The sequence below is a fragment of the Rhinopithecus roxellana genome, chromosome 1 (genome assembly GCF_007565055.1).
Source record: "Rhinopithecus roxellana isolate Shanxi Qingling chromosome 1, ASM756505v1, whole genome shotgun sequence".
Lineage (NCBI taxonomy): Eukaryota > Metazoa > Chordata > Mammalia > Primates > Cercopithecidae > Rhinopithecus > Rhinopithecus roxellana.
The window spans coordinates 145,912,672-145,933,522 of NC_044549.1; the positions used below are offsets into that span (position 1 = coordinate 145,912,672).

Here is a 20,851-nt window from a genome sequence, read left to right on the forward strand (position 1 = left end):
GTGGCTGAATTAATTTAACTCCCACTAACAATGTACAAGCATTCCCTTTTCTTCTCATCTTCACTGAAATCTGTTAGTTTTTGACTTTTTAATAGTAGTCATTTTGACTGGTGTGAGATGATATCTCACTGTGGTTTTGATTTGCATTTTTCTTTTGATTAGTGATGCTGAGCATTTTTTCATCTTTGTTGGCTGCTTGCATGTCTTCTTTTGAGAAGTGTCGTCTAATGTCATTTGCCCATTTTTTAATGTGATAATTTGTTTTTTTGCTTGTTGAACTGTTTAAGTTCCTTATAGATTGATGATTAGATCTTTTCAGATGATAATTTGATAATATTTTCATCCATTCTGTAGGTTGCCTCTTTACTCTGTTGATAGTTTCTTTTGCTGTGCTTAAGCTCCTTGGTTTAATTAGGTCCCACTTGTCAATTTTTCTTTCTGTTGCAATTGCTTTTGAGGGCTTAGTCATAATTTTTTCCCCAAGGCTGATGTCCAGAGTGGCATTTTCTAGTCTTTTTCTTTTTTTTCTTGGATTCTGATAGTTTGAGGTCTTACATTTAAATCTGTAATCCATCTTGAATTAATTTTTGCATAGAGCGAAAAGTAGGGGTCCAGTTTCATTCTTCTTTATATGGTTAACTAGCTATCACAGGACAATTTGCTGAATAGGGAGTCCTTTCTGCATCACTTATTTTTGTTGACTTTATCAAAGATCAAATGGTCACAGATGTGTGGCTTTATTTCTGGATACTCCATCCTGTTTCACTGGTCTATGTGTCTGTTTTTGTACCAGTACCATGCTGTTTTGGTTATTGTAGCCTTACAGTATAGTTTGAAATCGGGTAATGTGATGCCTCTGGATTTGTTCTTTTTGCTTAGGATTGCTTTGGCTATTAGAACCCTTTTTTTTGGTCCCACATGAATTTTAGAGTAGTTTTTTTCTAGTCATGTGAAAAGTCACATTGATAGATTGAAATAAATTGTGTTAAATCTGTCAATTGCTTTGGGCAGTATGACCACTTTAACAATATTGATTCTTCTAATCCATGAGCATGGAATGTTTTTTCATTTATTTGTGTCATATCTGATTTCTTTCAACAGTGTTTTGTAGTTCTCCTTGTAGTTCTCCAGATCTTTCACTTCCTTCCTTAGATGTACTCTTAGGTATTTTTTTCATGGCATTGTAAATGGAATTACAATCTTGATGTGATTTGACTCCCAGCTTGAACGTTATTGGTGTATAGAACCCCTACTGATTTTTGTGCATTAATCTTCTTTCCTGAAACTTTACTGAAGTCATTTATCAGTCCCAGGAGACTTTTGGCAGTCTATGGTTTTCTAGGTATATAATCATATTTTCTGCAAAGAGAGAGAGTTTGACTTCTTCTTTTCCTATTTGAATGCCATTTATTTCTTTCTCTTGCCTAATTGCTCTGGCTAGCACTTCCAGTACTATGTTGAATAGGAGGGATGAGAGAGAGCATCCTTGTCATGTTCCAGTTCTCAAGGGGGAATGGAGAGTTGTTGTGAGACCTTATTAGATTAATTAATGTAAGGCATCTACTCAGAGTAGGTACTGTATAAACAGTAGACCTTTTTACTATCTTTATTTCCATTATCTTTACTTTGTTACTATTTATCTTAATTATGGCTGCCTTCTCCTATCAGGAAATGTGGATTAATAACTCTGACTATCTGTTAGCAGCCCCTAGACTGCTGGGAATTGATTGGGAATGGAATACTCTGAACTATCAAAATTTCACCTCATTAGAAACTTTATATCATATCACTTTGGACATTGCCAAATGCCTTTTAAGAATAACCACATTTTGCCCCATTAAAATAATACAAGAATAAATGTGAATTTCTAGAAAAACTCCCCAAATTACAAAGCAAAGAAGTGGAGAGTTAAATGCCATGTGAGGAATCTAAGGATGTAGCATATATTCAAATTTATTATTTTTAATTGACTCTCTCTTCACTTACTAAAATAGATTTTCAAAAATTACTCTCACAACAGGACCATTATCCTTAGTAGATTTAAGGACCATTCCACAGTATTTTTTCTTGAAATAATTGAGTTTGCTGGAATAAACTATTCAGTTCAATATTTTTCATCTCCTTCTAATATAAATGTATTTGATTTCTATAAATCTGAGTGCAATCAGTCAAGAAATTATACACATTTATCTTCCACAGGGTATATGAGCTATTGAGTCATGATGTATTTATTATAGATCATGTTTGCTATTTGGCAAGATAGTTGGAATGGTTGGGAACAATATATAATACTGAGAAAGCAACCAGAAAGATGAATTGAAGTAAAGTGTTCTTTATAATAAATAATACATAAAATATTCTGTAGTGATTCAAGCACACATTTACATATTAAATATATTGAAAATATATCATTCTATATTATGCATATTATTCATTCTTATGGTTCATATACATATATATTTCTTTTATATGAATATATATTTATATCACTTAGTCTTTTCATTTGGACCTCATGTAATATGTATATATTTTACTATTATATCTTTCTTCCAGCCTCAAATATGTGGATGTTTTCTTGGCTTTGTCCTATTTTAATTATTTTGGCTATTGCTGGCATGAACACAATAGCAAAGACCACACCATATACCAAATTTACGAAGAAATCTGAGAGAAGAGAGATGCCAAAGGGTCTAAAGCCATCCAGTGGCCCACCTCCAGAAGAAGAAACCCTCTTCACAGAAATGGCTGAAATGGCAGAATCAATCACCAAACCCTCAGCCTTGGATTCTGTCTTTGGCACTGGCACTCTCTTTCCCTTTGAAAACTTCACACTTGACACAGCTGATTTCTTTTTGAATTGTTGTGATTGTTGTTCACCTGTACCTGGCCAGAAAGGAGAACCTGGAGAGACTGGACAGCCAGGTATTTGAAAATATAAGAAGTCATGTTTCTCACTTGTACTTCGGTAGAGTTGAGAGGTAGGTTGTGGGGTGAAATTGTCCCAAGAGTTTCTACATTGCCATGCAAATGATAACAGGTCTAAGTGTCACATTGTTATAAAAGCAAATGGGTGCTGTGTTGCTCAATGTGGTAATTAATAAATATTAAAATTAAAATTGAATAAGGTAAAAAAATTCAGTTCATCAGTCACATTAGCCACAGTTCAAGTGCTCAACAGCCACTGTATTGGACAGCACAGATAGCTCTTCCATCATTGTAGACAATTCTACTGGACAGGGCTGGTGAGAGCAAAGTCAGGGATTACCATCCCCAGCATGGTGCTGTGGTTCTTTAAGATGCACAGGTTTATTAGCAGAACAATTTTTTCATTAGTGGCTGATTTAAAAAGGGTAAATGAAACTTCTGTTGCCTTGCAAGAATGTGTGCTGACTGGTGGATTTTCTGGGTGCTATTTGTAGTTAGGATTAGAAATGGAATGGCTCTGAGGTGGAGAATAAAGCTTAGGATTCCATTTGCTTCTCATTGAATTTCTGAGGCAATACTGTGTCGTTGCCCAGTGACTTTCTCATTTGAACGCCATGGTTATGTATTTCAAGATTTCAGATGTCTATAATACATACATGATGAATATGCTCTCAGCTTTATTCTAATACATTTCAGCTTTTACATGTCATTTAGAAGAGAATTCAAGGTAAAGTTAAGATCAGAATGCCAATTTAAAATTCACCATTCCCTGAGGAATGTAATGCTATAAACTCAGCAATTATACATCTTCACCAAGCTTTTCATTCATTTCATCCCATTTTAGGGACCCTTTGGGAAATGCGGTTAGTATTTATGCAGAGCTGCATTAAGGAGTCAAGGAGATGGGCCGTAGCTTGGGCACCAAGATATCAGGATTGCTAAAACATTACTGAAAATTTTAATGAGAGTGAGAAAATTATATTTACCAGAAGTCTTAATATCCTATCTGACTGGTAAGCTGCTAGGGGGTGAAAATTCCAAGGGCATGGTCACGTATTTGCTGAGGATGTGAGTTCTGTAACGTCAGGGCTTTTGTTTTACCCAGTGGTGGATTTAACTGGGCTGTTCTCAGGGTTCATTCTCTCCTCTAAATATATATGACAAACAATTCCAAGGTGTGCCAAGTTATTACCCTGCCTGGGGAGCTCATATGTCTTAGTCTGCTGGTTCTGCCACAGTGCATAGTGCTTAAGAGCTCAGAATGCTGAGACTATCTTGGTCCTACTTAGGGAAGCTACTTTGCTTTGGGAAATCTTAGTCCATTCTTTGGGTCTTGGCTTAATGCCATTTTCTCAAGGAAGCCTCTGATCTCATCAATTAAGTCCTCAGTAAGACGTTCGTATTTTTCTTTATATCATTTGCTACAATTTGACAATTTCTATGTATTTGTGTGGCTATTTGTTCAATGCTTATCTTCCGTAGACTCTCAGCTTCATGAGAGTAGGGACCGCTGGAATATTGATGGCTGCATTCCTAACACCTTGCGAGGTGCTTGGTGTATAGGAGACCTCAGAAATAGTTAATGAGTGAATGAGCAAGTGAATAAAAGGCAAATGCAAAGGTGCTAGGTGTTTTTACTTCCAATGTGAAAGTGTGGTCCACATGAGGTTAAGTGTCAGATTATCATTTTGGTCCTGTTTGATATAGTGCTGCTTCCCTGAATCATTCCATCACTGCCATGAATACAGTGACAAGTACTAATGGGCTCAATTTATCTATTCAGGTACTACAAAAATGCAAATCAGACAAAAATATTGCCCTTAGGACTCTGTGATGGTTTATTTTCACTCAGATGTTATCATTAGGTCATTGATACTTATTGATTGCAATAAAATGCTTTTTTTCCCCTTATCTAATGAACTTCAAAAGAGAAATTTTATATTCTGATGTGATTTACAATCCCATTTCTAGGTGCTAAAGGAGAGGCTGGAAATTTGGGGATCCCAGGGCCACCAGGAGTTGTTGGGCCCCAAGGCCCTAAAGGCTACAAAGGAGAGAAAGGTAGGTAATTCATTCATGTCAAAACTCAAGGGACATCCTGCATAATTTTTCAGAAGAGCAATTTGCTACTTAAATACTAGATTCTTGAAGGTGAGTCAATTTTAAAAAATGTAAATACTTGGTAAAGCACATTATATTTGATATGAATATGTTAACTTTCTAAATAGCCAACTGAGAAATTTTAAACTTACCTGGGAACATTGCATGCTTGCATGCAGGCACACAGATTGTCACACAGCTTTTTCATCTCTCATTGGTCACCTGGCTGACCTAGTGACTAGCAGCCATAGAGTATATAGTCTCTGGGGAAGGGTACAGAGATACCCTTCCTGTACATGCTCATGTGAGCCCTACTTCCTTTGTATGCAAATAATTTTGTATTAGATGGAACTAACTAGTGCAGGCAATTCTCTGAATATTCAGTTTAGGTGGATAGTATGCCTGCTAAGAGGAATTTAATATATCCCTTGGCTCACTCTGAAATCAGAGGCAGTGTCAGTGGTGGGAAGACATCTTAATTAAAACAGAAGTAATCAAGCTTATAATAATGACATTGGGCCAGTCGTTTTCTTTCACCTGGAAATTGAAGGAGATGAACTAGATATTTATTTATACCTTGATTACTATCAAAGAAGATTTATAGTTATGAGTGCCTTTATAGCTCTTTTCAAGCTCAGAAATTCTGTAATTCCATAAGTGTATCAGTAAAGAAGGCTTTCTGCCCCAGGAAATCCCTGGTTCTATAAGTGCTTAAAGGTACTGAAGGAAAGCTACAGATTCACTAGGATATTTAGAAATTCCTAAGTGAATACCAGCAGCCTGTAGAAATGCCATCTATCCATCAAGTTAAATGTTTTAGCCTCAGTGTCACATGTCAAAAGACCTAATACCATCTATATATCACCCTCCACATGGCTCAGGAACTGCCTAACTCATTTCTGGTAGAACATTCAGTGAAGTAATTACTCAAAAAAGATGCTAAGGGAAGAGAGAGCTACTTCACACTTGTCAGTTATGTGATTTTCATTCTTGGAAACATTTAATCCTTTTGTGCCTGAATTATGTTAGCAGAAAACCTTGTGAAATAAAGATGAGCGATGAACCTCCTCAGTGATTCATACATTTTGGAAGCTAGACTTCTGGAAATAGAAGAAAAAATAGGGAAGTGTAATAAAATATGGTTCTTAAGAACACACTTTGATGAAGGATCAAAAGTAGAAATTCATTCAGCCGTTCTTTATAAAGTAGCAACTCTACTTTCCTTTCAGTTCCAGGCTTAGCTTGGACTCTTGGTTAAGATAGAAAGTTAGAAAAAAAAATGAGTTGAATGATTCCATTCTAGTTAATCATGACCTGGTTGAGTAAATTAGGGGAAGCAACTAAACTTTTTAAAAGAACTCAAGAACCAGCATAACTCTGTGTGGTGAAGGTTGGTATTTGAGTATTGGCAAAGACTAGGAATAGAATCGGCTCTTCCCTTCCATTTAGGGCTGGGTTCTCTCAAAATGCATCCAGTTATTTTCCTGATGGCCTATGGTTTAATTTCCAAATTTTCCTTTTTATGCAGAGTGGTGTTGGGGTAGCTAGCAACTTAGAAAACTCTGCTAAATGACCTATGGTGGGATTTCTCTAGTTGTTCTTATGAAACTGGGGGGAGTCTATTCTCACCACTTTTAATTTGGCTTAGGATTTATTTTTTCCCTCACAAAAATGAAACAAAATATGTTAGTTATATCATAAACAATATAGGTAGCAAATTGATGCCAACCAATGTTATATGTAGTTGTATTTGACTCTGTCCAATGCTTTAAAGTTTTTCATACCTCAGCTCCTCTTGTTGATAAAATGATGACAAAAATATCTTCCCTACTTTTCCGGCAGGTGCTATAAACTTCTATAAATTAAAGGTGCTATAAAGGCAGGTGCTATAAAGGCAGGTGCTATAAACTTCTATAAATTAAAAATTTTCCAATTGATTAAATGTGTTATGTTATATGAACCTGTGTGTTATAGAAGAGGGTGTGTTAATGTCAAGTAAAAATTATGTTAAGTAAAAAGGCTGGATTAAGTAAAGAAAAGGTAAGAGCTTTGAACAATTATCTGCACAAAATAAATGTGTAATAAGAGTGAGATATTATCAATACTATTATTATTGTTATGCTAATTTATAGTTGAAAACAATTCAGTGTGACTGAACTATAATAGTATGGACTTTTAGTGAGGCCCAATATAAAACTATATTTTATGGTAATATGACAATTATCTGAAAATCCAGATGTTTTCATTTTTTTCAACTATGAATTCCTACAGTTCTATACTTACATAGATGGTCCATATAAAGAACAGTTTTTTTTTTTTTCCTGGACGTTTTTTTTGTTATCATCAGTTTTAGCCAACTGCAGGATGTTGTGCCCTGTGTTTAAACTTGTAGGGAACATGGCATTATTTCTCAGGCGTTGTGGCCATATAAAGAAGGCATTTTAACTTTATTCAAAATTCATGTTGGGAAAAACATGAATACTTACATATATAATACAAGCAGAATGTCAGGAGTTTTATGAGAGGTTTGAAGAGCCATGAAAATACTGAGGGCAAAGATGAATTCTGTTTCAAGGGATCACTGCCTCCAGATCTCTTTTAAATAGTTTATGCGTTGAAATTAATTATTCCTAATGACCCTCAATACATTTTTTTTTTTTTTTTTTTTGACAGAGTCTCACTCTGTCACCCAGGCTAAAGTGCAGCAGTGTGATCTTGGCTTACAGAAATCTCCACCTCCTGGGTTCAAGTGATTCTTGTGCCTCAGCCTCCCAAGTAGCTGGGACTACAGGTGTGCGCCGCCGCACTCAGCTAATTTTTTGTATTTTTTGTAGAGATGGGATTTCACCATGTTGGCCAGGCTGGCCTCGAACTCCTGACCTCAGGTGATCCACCCGCTTTGGCCTCCCACAGTGTTGGGATTATAGGATTGAGCCACCGTGCCCGGCCTTTTTCCACACAATTTTACCTTTAGCCCATTTTGGTTGAAGAAAACACTGGAATGTGACATGGTTGTGAGAGGAATATTAAATATATCATAAATGATGTAGTTGGTAAAAAGTTAATCTTAATATCATTTTAGGACTCAAAGGAGAACGTGGGGACCAAGGAGTTCCAGGATACCCAGGAAAACCTGGAGCACAAGGTAGAGCATGAAATGTATCTACTGTGTACAGTCATGTGCACAATATAGCCCTTCATTCTCTTCCTGTTTGTATTTAAAATGATCGGAGAGGTAAGCTGAAAATACAAATTACTGTTATTCTTCTAATAATTTGGTGTACTGACTTGATGAAGGAGAACCAGTTTAGGAATTTGGAGACCAGGTAATAGTATCTGTGTTCTGCTTCTCTCTCTAGTTGTCAATGGAAAATAAAAATCCCTCACTCGTTCTGGGTCTCAGTTTCCTTGCCAATAATAATTTAGGCTCAAATGGACAATATGGGGGTTTAGGGGAATACCTGGGTTAGGCCAAAATGCAAAGGGCAATGGAATACAATGAACAACTACAGTCCTAGTATTCTTTATTATCTTAAAAGTAAAAAACAAAAATAACTAGATATATGACATCTGAATATAAGCCACTGTTTCTTGGAAGCATTAACTATTCCACTTCTAAGAGCATGGCATAATATAAATTATTCATTGTCAGAGCCTCCTAAGCACAGTTTTTACTGAGTCAAGAACCAGGTTTCCTAATTAGTAGGTTTGTTTCTACTTTTTTGAGCTCTGTGGTAATAGCATGCTGCTTATGGCCTATGTGGTCCTTAAACATTATTTTAATTTTCCATTTCAGGTGAACCTGGCCCTAAGGGAGATAAAGGAAACACTGGTTTGGGAGGATTGAAAGGACAAAAAGGCTCCAAAGGAGACACATGTGGGAATTGTACCAAAGGAGAAAAAGGAGACCAAGGGGCTATGGGCTCACCGGGCCTGCATGGAGGGCCTGGAGCCAAGGGAGAGAAGGGGGAGATGGGGGATAAGGGCTATCATGGAGATTCTGGGGAGAAGGGAGGAAAAGGACAGAAAGGTGAGGTGGGTATGAAAGGAGAAAAAGGTAGCAAAGGAGACAGTGGAATGGAAGGCAAAAGCGGCCACAGTGGTCTGCCTGGGGCCAAAGGTGATCCAGGGGTTAAAGGAGAAAAGGGAGAGTTAGGTCCTCCTGGTCTCCTGGGACCTACTGGGCCAAAGGGTGACACTGGCAGCAAAGGGGTCCGAGGCCCCATTGGGAAGAAGGGCTTTCGGGGCTTTAAAGGCTCCAAGGGTGAGGTGGCTAGAGTGCCCCGGTCAGCTTTCAGTGCTGCTTTGTCAAAGCCTTTTCCTCCTCCTAACATCCCCATCAAATTTGAAAAGGTTCTCTATAATGACCAAGGGAATTATAGTCCTGCCACTGGGAAGTTTAACTGCTCTATTCCTGGGACATATGTTTTTTCCTACCATGTTACGGTGAGGGAGCGACCTGCTCGAATCAGTCTGGTGGCCCAGAATAAGAAGCAGTTCAAGTCCAGAGAAACTCTCTATGGTCACGAAATAGACCAGGCCTCTCTCCTCATCATCTTGAAATTAAATGCAGGAGACCAAGTCTGGCTTGAAGTGTCAAAAGATTGGAATGGGGTGTATGTCAGTGCTGAGGATGACAGCATTTTTACTGGGTTCCTTTTGTACCCAGAGGAAACTTCTGGAATTACACCATAAATTTGTGTCCTGAATCCTGTAGTTTAGATTTAGTGGAATAAGTCAGTTAACATAGAGTAGTGCCATTAAAAAACAACTTCCATGCTTTCAAGATTATAAAAATAATACAGAAAAATTAAAAGAAGTCACCTAGAGTCAATTATTATTCCTATTTTAAGGCACCTCCTTTAAAAATATTTATATGTATTTGAGAGCATATGTCTACTAATTTTGTAGCTAGCTTTTAAAATTTAGCATGATAATATTAGCATTGCTCATTCAATTTAAGTATAATAATTAATATTTGTATACAAAGTATGAATGGGATTTATAATTAATAAATATACTCTTACTAAATATCTTCTATATCTCAGATAAATGTGTGTCACTTCTTTCTGTGTGAATTGTAGAGTATGACAGCAAGTTTTTGACTATCTTGGGTGGGTTGTCTTCTGACAAAATGGAACTATTCTCATGTTAGTTTAATTCATGGAGATAACACAGAAAGGGTGGCAAAGACTAGCTAAAGGATATTTAAAATTTTTCAATGTGTAAAGGTTTGCTCAGAAAACTTGTATTATATGGACTTGTGTGTTGGGTAAAATGTAAGAAAAAGTTGATAATCATAGTGAAGATGAAAGCATTCATCAAATTATTGTGCTTAGCAGAACTGAATGTCCCCAAAAGAATCAAGAATAAAATGAAATCATTATTGATCTGAATTTTTGCCTTTTCTTCATGATAGAACATTTAATTAGGATAAATTCTTTGGCATCATTATCATTATCTCTATAATAATTAATTCCAGTTATTCAGAGATAACATTGCTGGAGCAGGTGGGGATTTGGGAGTTCATTTGCAATGCAAATGTATAATAATTGTGAATATTTGATAATTCAGTGGTTTCTTTTTTCTTTTTTTTCTGAGACAGGATTTTGCTCTGTAGCCCAAGCTGGAGTGCAGTGGAGCGATTCTGGCTCACTGCAGCCTCAACTTCCTATGCCCACGCGTTCCCCCCACCTTAGCCTCCCAAGTACCTCGGACCACAGGACTTTGTCACCATGCTTGGCTAATTTATTTATTTATTCTTTATTTTTGTATAGATGGAATCTCCCTATGTTACCCAGGCTGGTCTTAAACTCCTGGGCTCAAGTGATCTTCCTGCCTTGGTCTCCCAAAGTGTTGGGATTACAGGTGTGAGCCACTGCGCCTGGCTGGTTTAATTTTTTTAAAAAAGAAAACTTACTGAATCTAAATTGAATTTGGTTCTATGAAGGTATAGTTATGCAGATTTGCAAATCTTGGTGCATCAGGACAGGGAATGGGTGATAGAAAACTTTCTGGTCTTGCTCTGCCTACTTTGTTGCACTGCCCACTTTGGCAAACATCGTTCACTTTATATATATTTTTATATCTATATGTATATATACACACACACTTGTATATACACACACATATATACACATATGTATATACACACACACATATATATATACATGTGTGTGGGTATATATACACACACATATATATATACACATATATATGAGTGACAGTCTCAAAAGTGAATGATGTTTTTATACATGTATTTCTCAAACTGTGTTCAGAAGAATACCATTTCTGGAAGTTGTTATTATGAACTACTGGAAAAAAGTGGGTTCTGCATCAAATAAATATTGGAAGTACTATATTCTATCTTCCTATTGTAGATCTATGAAGCACATTAGTGTAGTCTCATATATTCCACAGAAAATAAGTTTGTTTAATTTTGTTTTATCCAATGATCACGTTTATTTTGGATATAGAACTGATCAAGTAACATACTGTGAAAGAGCATTCTGTAGTATATCCATTTTGGAAATGTTGCATTTGTTTCTCATTTAAGGATCCAACAGGGGTAAATTTAACCCCTGATGTTTCTCCCTTTCTTCAGGAATTCCTCCCTATTTAGAATGTAATATTGCTTTAGTTGTAGCTGTGCTTGTATTTGTCAGAGGGAGAATAAGATAATTTGCAAGTGATTTAAAAAGTGATGCTTATATTTAAAATTTTTTCTTTTTCCAATTAGAATTGAATAATAAAGAAATTCAGGAACTTAGAGTTTTGTCTCTTATTCATAAGTTCTTATTTTTATTTTTATTTCTTTATATCATTTCTATGAGTGGATTGGAACAATTTGGGGAGGCTGAGAGACAAGCAGCCTAGAATATAGAAGAAAAAACCACACCACAGGATGTGATACAAAAGAGAACCAGACAGAGGGCTGATAGGGGTACAACAATTCATATGTAAGATTTGGGGTATCAGTCAGCATCTTACACCAGTGTTTGTGGCTGACACTTCAGAGGTAGTCTGGAGTTACAAGATCAGGGTTAGGGTCCAGGAGTAGTGGTTGATTATGAATTCTTTCTGAGGCATCCAAACCAAGGAAGTTGCTGTTCTCTGGTAGTGGCTTTGGGAGGGAGGTTCTAGGTTCTTCATGCCATTTTCTCTATGAAGGTGAAGAACTGGACAACTGAGTACCCCATCTTTCAACAACATCATGTCTCCCATTTTCTCAAAAGTAGAAAAATCAAGGAAAGTAGAAAAAAGAATATAAAATTCAAATCCCATCCCAAGGATTTGAACACAACCCCTACCCTGTTCCTACCCTGATGATTACCAAATATACACACCTGAATGCCAGCCCTGAGTACCAACTGCTTAAACTGCTGAGAGTGAAATGGACATCCCAAGCTTAACATGACAAAATCAAGCTGCTCCTCCTGCATTCTTCCTTAACTCACATAGTGATAAGTTCTGTTCAGCTTCTCAGGCTAAAAGCTTGAGTCACTTGATTTTTCTCTTTTATACTAAAATTTAATTTGAAAGATAATCCTTTGGTGCTTTCTTCAGAATGTGCACAGAGTTTGAGGAATATTGCCTCTTCACTGCCACAACCCTGGGTCAAACTACAGCCAAGTTTTGCATAACTTTGTAACTCCTCTCACATATAAGAGATCCAAGAGAGGGGCGGAGCAAGATGGCCGAATAGGAACAGCTCCAGTCTCCAACTCCCAGTGCGAGTGACACAGAAGACCGGTGATTTCTGCATTTTCAACTGAGGTACTGGGGTCATCTCACTAGGGAGTGCCGGACAATCGGTGCTGGTCACCTGCTGCAAAGAAAGTGCAAGGGGGAAGGGAATCCCTTTTCCTAGCCAGGGGAACTGAGACACACAACACCTGGAAAATTGGGTAACTCCCACCCCAATACTGCGCTCTAAGCAAACGGGCACACCAGGAGAATATATCCCACACCTGGCCGGGAGGGTCCCACGCCCATGGAGCCTCCCTCATTGCTAACACAGCAGTCTGCCCCGATCTAACCGCAAGGCAGCAGCGAGGCTGGGGGAGGGGCGCCCCCCATTGCTGAGGCTTAAGTAGGTAAACAAAGCCACTGGGAAGCTCAAACTGGGTGGAGCTCACAGCAGCTCAAGGAAACCTGCCTGTCTCTGTAGACTCCACCTCTGGGGACAGGGCACAGCTAAAAAACAACAGGGGAAGGAGCAGAGGCCTGTGCAGACGCGAACGACTCTGTCTGACAGCTTTGAAGAGAGCAGTGGATCTCCCAACAGAGAGGTTGAGATCTGAGAATGGACAGACTGCCTGCTCAAGTGGGTCCCTGACCCCTGAGTAGCCTCACTGGGAGACATCCCCCACTAAGGGCAGTCTGACACCCCACACCTCACAGGGTGGAGTACACCCCTGAGAGGACGCTTCCAAAGTAAGACTCAGACAGGTACACTCGCTCTTCAGCAATATTCTATCTTCTGCAATCTCTACTGCTGATACCCAGGCAAACAGGGTCTGGAGTGGACCTCAAGCAATCTCCAACAGACCTATAGCTGAGGGTCCTGACTGTCAGAAGGAAAACTATCAAACAGGAAGGACACCTATACCAAAACCCCATCAGTACGTCACCATCATCAAAGACCAGAGACAGATAAAACCACAAAGATGGGGAAAAAGCAAGGCAGAAAAGCTGGAAATTCAAAAAATAAGAGCGCATCTCCCCCTGCAAAGGGGCACAGCCCATCGCCAGCAACGGATCGAAGCTGGTCAGAGAATGACTTTGACGAGATGAGAGAAGAAGGCTTCAGTCCATCAAACTTCTCAGAGCTAAAGAAGGAATTACGTACCCAGTGCAAAGAAACTAAAAATCTTGAAAAAAGAGTGGAAGAATTGACAGCTAGACTAATTAATGCAGAGAAGGTCATAAACGAAATGACAGAGATGAAAACCATGACACGAGAAATATGTGACAAATGCACAAGCTTCAGTAACCGACTCGATCAACTGGAAGAAAGAGTGTCAGCCATTGAGGATCAAATGAATGAAATGAAGCGAGAAGAGAAACCAAAAGAAAAAAGAAGAAAAAGAAATGAACAAAGCCTGCAAGAAGTATGGGATTATGTAAAAAGACCAAATCTACGTCTGATTGGGGTGCCTGAAAGTGCGGGGGAAAATGGAACCAAATTGGAAAACACTCTTCAGGATATCATCCAGGAGAACTTCCCCAACCTAGTAGGGCAGGCCAACATTCAAATTCAGGAAATACAGAGAATGCCACAAAGATACTCCTCCAGAAGAGCAACTCCAAGACACATAATTGCCAGATTCACCAAAGTTGAAATGAAGGAAAAAATCTTAAGGGCAGCCAGAGAGAAAGGTCGGGTTACCCACAAAGGGAAGCCCATCAGACTAACAGCAGATCTCTTGGCAGAAACTCTACAAGCCAGAAGAGAGTGGGGGCCAATATTCAATATTCTTAAAGAATTTTCAACCCAGAATTTCGTATCCAGCCAAACTAAGTTTCATCAGTGAAGGAGAAATAAAATCCTTTACAGATAAGCAAATGCTTAGAGATTTTGCCACCACCAGGCCTGCCTTACAAGAGACCCTGAAGGAAGCCCTAAACATGGAAAGGAACAACCGGTACCAGCCATTGCAAAAACATGCCAAAATGTAAAGACCATCGAGGCTAGGAAGAAACTGCATCAACTAATGAGCAAAATAACCAGTTAATATCATAATGGCAGGATCAAGTTCACACATAACAATATTAACCTTAAATGTAAATGGACTAAATGCTCCAATTAAAAGACACAGACTGGCAAACTGGATAAAGAGTCAAGACCCATCAGTCTGCTGTATTCAGGAGACCCATCTCACATGCAGAGACATACATAGGCTCAAAATAAAGGGATGGAGGAAGATCTACCAAGCAAATGGAGAACAAAAAAAAGCAGGGGTTGCAATCCTAGTCTCTGGATAAAACAGACTTTAAACCATCAAAGATCAAAAGAGACAAAGAAGGCCATTACATAATGGTAAAGGGATCAATACAACAGGAAGAGCTAACTATCCTGAATATATATGCACCCAATACAGGAGCACCCAGATTCATAAAGCAAGTCCTTAGAGACTTACAAAGAGACTTAGACTCCCATACAATAATAATGGGAGACTTCAACACTCCACTGTCAACATTAGACAGATCAACGAGACAGAAAGTTAACAGGGATATCCAGGAATTGAAGTCATCTCTGCACCAAGCGAACCTAATAGACATCTACAGAACTCTCCACCCCAAATCAACAGAATATACATTCTTCTCAACACCACATCGCACTTATTCCAAAATTGACCACATAATTGGAAGTAAAGCACTCCTCAGCAAATGTAAAAGAACAGAAATTATAACAAACTGTCTCTCAGACCACAGTGCAATCAAACTAGAACTCAGGACTAAGAAACTCAATCAAAACCGCTCAACTACATGGAAACTGAACAACCTGCTCCTGAATGACTACTAGGTACATAACGAAATGAAAGCAGAAATAAAGATGTTCTCTGAAACCAATGAGAACAAAGATACAACATACCAGAATCTCTGGGACACATTTAAATCAGTGTGTAGACGGAAATTTATAGCACTAAATGCCCACAAGAGAAAGCAGGAAAGATCTAAAATTGACACTCTAACATCACAATGAAAAGAACTAGAGAGGCAAGAGCAAACACATTCAAAAGCGAGCAGAAGGCAAGAAATAACTAAGATCAGAGCAGAACTGAAGGAAATAGAGACACAAAAAACCCTCCAAAAAATCAATGAATCCAGGAGTTGGTTTTTTGAAAAGATCAACAAAATTGGCAGACTGCTAGCAAGACTAATAAAGAAGAAAAGAGAGAGGAATCAAATAGACGCAACAAAAAATGATAAAGGGGATATCACCACGGACCCCACAGAAATACAAACTACCATCAGAGAATACTATAAACAACTCTATGCAAATAAACTAGAAAATCTAGAAGAAATGGATAATTTCCTGGACACTTACACCCTCCCAAGACTAAACCAGGAAGAAGTTGAATCCCTGAATAGACCAATAGCAGGCTCTGAAATTGAGGCAATAATTAATAGCCTACCCACCAAAAAAAGTCCAGGACCAGATGGATTCACAGCTGAATTCTACCAGAGGTACAAGGAGAAGCTGGTACCGTTACTTCTGAAACTATTCCAATCAACAGAAAAAGAGGGAATCCTCCCTAACTCATTTTATGAGGCCAACATCATCCTGATACCAAAGCCTGGCAGAGACACAACAAAAAAAGAGAATTTTAGACCAACATCCCTGATGAACATCGATGCAAAAATCCTCAATAAAATACTGGCAAACCGGATTCAGCAGCACATCAAAAAGCTTATCCACCATGATCAAGTGGGCTTCATCCCTGGGATGCAAGGCTGGTTCAACATTCGCAAATCAATAAACATAATCCAGCATATAAACAGAACCAAAGACAAGAACCACATGATTATCTCAATAGATGCAGAAAAGGCTTTTGACAAAATTCAACAGCCCTTCATGCTAAAAACGCTCAATAAATTCGGTATTGATGGAACATACCTCAAAATAATAAGAGCTATTTATGAGAAACCCACAGCTAATATCATACTGAATGGGCAAAAACTGGAAAAATTCCCTTTGAAAACTGGCACAAGACAGGGATGCCCTCTCTCACCACTCCTATTCAACATAGTGTTGGAAGTTCTGGCTAGGGCAATCAGGCAAGAGAAAGAAATCAAGGGTATTCAGTTAGGAAAAAAAGAAGTTAAATTGTCCCTGTTTGCAGATGACATGATTGTGTATTTAGAAAACCCCATCGTCTCAGCCCAAAATCTCCTTAAGCTGATAAACAACTTCAGCAAAGTCTCAGGATACAAAATTAATGTGCAAAAATCACAAGCATTCTTATACACCAGTAACAGACAGAGAGCCAAATCAGGAATGAACTTCCATTCACAATTGCTTCAAAGAGAATAAAATGCCTAGGAATCCAACTTACAAGGGATGTAAAGGACCTCTTCAAGGAGAACTACAAACCACTGCTCAGTGAAATCAAAGAGGACACAAACAAATGGAAGAACATACCATGCTCATGGATAGGAAGAATCAATATCGTGAAAATGGCCATACTGCCCAAGGTTATTTATAGATTCAATGCCATCCCCATCAAGCTACCAATGACTTTCTTCACAGAATTGGAAAAAACTGCTTTAAAGTTCATATGGAACCAAAAAAGAGCCCACATTGCCAAGACAACCCTAAGTCAAAAGGACAAAGCTGGAGGCGTCACGCTACCTGACTTCAAACTATACTACAAGGCTACAGTAACCAAAACAGCATGGTACTGGTACCAAAACAGAGATATAGACCAATGGAACAGAACAGAGTCCTCAGAAATAATACCACACATCTACAGCCATCTGATCTTTGACAAACCTGAGAGAAACAAGAAATGGGGAAAGGATTCCCTATTTAATAAATGGTGCTGGGAAAATTGGCTAGCCATAAGTAGAAAGCTGAAACTGGATCCTTTCCTTACTCCTTATATGAAGATTAATTCAAGATGGATTAGAGACTTAAATGTTAGACCTAATATCATAAAATTCCTAGAAGAAAATCTAGGTAGTACCATTCAGGACATAGGCATGGGCAAGGACTTCATGTCTAAAACACCAAAAGCAATGGCAGCAAAAGCCAAAATTGACAAATGGGATCTAATTAAACTAAAGAGCTTTTGCACAGCAAAAGAAACTACCATCAGAGTGAACAGGCAACCTACAGAATGGGAGAAAATTTTTGCAATCTACTCATCTGACAAAGGGCTAATATCCAGAATCTACAAAGAACTCAAACAAATATACAAGAAAAAAATAAACAACCCCATCAAAAAGTGGGCAAAGGATATGAACAGACATTTCTCAAAAGAAGACATTCATACAGCCAACAGACACATGAAAAAATGCTCATCATCACTGGCCATCAGAGAAATGCAAATCAAAACCACAATGAGATACCATCTCATACCAGTTAGAACGGCAATCATTAAACAATCAGGAAACAACAGGTGTTGGAGAGGATGTGGAGAAATAGGAACACTTTTACACTGTTGGTGGGATTGTAAACTAGTTCAACCATTATGGAAAACAGTATGGCAATTCCTCAAGGATCTAGAACTAGATGTACCATATGACCCAGCCATCCCACTACTGGGTATATACCCAAAGGATTATAAATTATTCTACTACAAAGACACATGCACAAGTATGTTTATTGCGGCACTATTCACAATAGCAAAGACTTGGAATCAACCCAAATGTCCATCAGTGACAGACTGGATTAAGAAAATGTGGCACATATACACCATGGAATACTATGCAGCCATAAAAAAGGATGAGTTTGCGTCTTTTGTAGGGACATGGATGCAGCTGGAAACCATCATTCTTAGCAAACTATCACAAGAAGAGAAAACCAAACACCGCATGTTCTCACTCATAGGTGGGAACTGAACAATGAGATCACTTGGACTCGGGAAGGGGAACATCACACACTGAGGCCTATCATGGGGAGCGGGGAGGGGAGAGGGATTGCATTGGGGAGTTATACATGATATAAATGATGAATTGATGGGTGCTGACGAGTTGATGGGTGCAGCACACCAACATGGCACAAGTATACATATGTAACAAACCTGCACATTATGCACATGTACCCTAGAACTTAAAGTATATATAAAAAAAAAGAGATCCAAGGCCCAAATGCAAATAAAGCTCAACATACCACATACTGAAATATTTAAAGCTTAAAAATGAAGCTAACAAACATTTATTTAAAATATCTTCTATCCTTCTACTTTGAAATATAAGCATTTTTGTTGAAACAAATAGAAAATAATATTACGGCTTTTTACATGATTCACAGTAAACAAAATATCAAAAGTGACTTAATTACTATGGTTTATGTCTAGGTGTCCTAGTAATAGGCAGGTAATATTTGAATGAGTAATAAGACAAAGACATTAATTCATAGATTACTCTATATTTATCCCATAAATGTTATTTTTAAAAATTAATTTCAGAAAAATATGATATGTTTTATAATCAAGCTTTCCATACAATACATGTTCTGTTGACAGTTTTTTCAAATTTGACCACCTTTGTTGAGTCATTGTATTTCTTAGTAATTTTAAAAAATTAATTTCTATTTAGAGAAAGTTTTCTCAGGTGAATTGGCAATAAGACGTGAAAATGCAGTAGTAATTTTATGATTAAGTTTTGATTCAAATTGTAAGGGGGTTTGCATAAGGTGTATTATTACTATTGCAGACAATATTGGAAGATATTGAAATTGTATACATAAACCAATGATCAGTTACATTGCCATTTCATCATCTCTTAAAACACTATTTTAGAACCTACATCCATTATGAATTTTCTGTCTAAACCTGCATTAATACAAATTTGGGTAATATGAATTCTTATCCTTTAGCCATTAAATATGCAACTTTTGCAAATGCCATGCAATTCACGAGTAACTCAAGAATGGTAAAATGAAACACAAAGAAAAAATAAGAAAATGAATATCCAGCACAACTGATGTATAATACACTGTTATCTATGGTATTTGTGCTCCCCAAAATGAAAGACTTGATAAGTTAAGTTGCTTTTCTTTTAATCAAGCCCACCCGTTGTCAGCTCCTCCCGTGCCATACCCATGATAGCAGCAGTACAACCCAGTAAACCTGATAGTGTTTGGAGGTGGTCACCTTTCATTTGATGTGCAGAGGGTAAGAAGCATGGAGATGAGTTTCTCAGGGTTCCTGAAGGGTGTTAGTCACAGGAGCACACGTTTAAGATTACAGATTGTACTGAGCCAGAAATGAACCCTGATCTCTAATCAAGGTGCTCTGAGCACTACAATAAATTTAGGCATTGTGTGCTTGTTTTATGAACTCTTTAAAGCATGGGTCTAGGGCAGGGCCCCTCTTGCATACATCTAAAGGCAATATAGCCTATTTCTGCCTTGAAAACAAATTATTTGTTTTTATTTTGAAGCGAGATGCTGCTCTGTCAACCAGGCTGGAGTTTAGTGGTGCTAACATGGCTCACTGCAGCCTCACCTCCCAGGCTCAAGTGATACTTCTGCTTCAGCCTCCTGAGTAGCTGGGACTACAAATTCCTCCCACCACTCCCAGTTTATATCTGCTTTTGACCCCTTTGATCAAAGCAATCCTGTTAAAAAAAAAAAGTGGCTCATCTTACCCCTCTGTGCAGAGTCTTTTGAAGCTCCCATCTCATCCGAAGTAGATGTTAAATTCTCACTGTGACCAGAAAGGCTCCGTGTGATCTGGCCCCATGTGTGCCCTTTGTCTTCGTCTCCTGTCTTCTCCTCCACCCTTGCTCTGGACATTGGCCTCAACCCTTTTCAAATTCACCAGGCGTTTTTCTACTCAGTACTTCATACATGCCATTCTATCTAGATGGCTCTGACTCCAGGAAATGGCATATCTCGCTTTGCCTCTTTCAAACCTTTATTCAAATACCTTTTCAGGTGAGGCCTTCTTGGACCACTTGATTTTAAATTTCAATTCCACTTCCCTGATCCTTGTCCCTGCTTTATTTTTGCTCTGTAGCACTCATCACTGTCTAATATGTTATGTATTTCCTGTATTGTTCTTGTTACTTTTCTGTCTTCTCACTAGAAAGTTAGTTCCACCAGGCCAGGGAGTTTTGCCTGTTTATTTTTCCATCTCCAGGGCTAGCATAT

General features: G+C 38.1%; 1 protein-coding gene across 1 annotated transcript; it reads left to right on the forward strand.

Annotated features, from left to right (window-relative positions):
- The first annotated feature begins 2,561 nt into the window (after nucleotides 1–2,561).
- On the forward strand, nucleotides 2,562–9,720 carry OTOL1 (otolin 1). The gene is made up of 4 exons (XM_010366728.1): nucleotides 2,562–2,922; nucleotides 4,897–4,986; nucleotides 8,108–8,170; nucleotides 8,822–9,720. Exons 1-4 carry the CDS (start codon nucleotides 2,562–2,564, stop codon nucleotides 9,718–9,720), a joined length of 1,413 nt encoding a protein of 470 aa, XP_010365030.1.
- Nucleotides 9,721–20,851: the final 11,131 nt, after the last annotated feature.

Excerpts from the sequence above, each read along its gene's own strand:
- OTOL1 (XM_010366728.1), top strand. The coding sequence starts at position 2,562 with ATGTGGATGTTTTCTTGGCTTTGTCCTATTTTAATTATTTTGGCTATT. Across the intron at positions 4,987-8,107 it reads AGGCTACAAAGGAGAGAAAG|GACTCAAAGGAGAACGTGGG; the intron begins GTAGGTAATTCA and ends ATATCATTTTAG. Across the intron at positions 8,171-8,821 it reads AGGAAAACCTGGAGCACAAG|GTGAACCTGGCCCTAAGGGA; the intron begins GTAGAGCATGAA and ends TTTCCATTTCAG.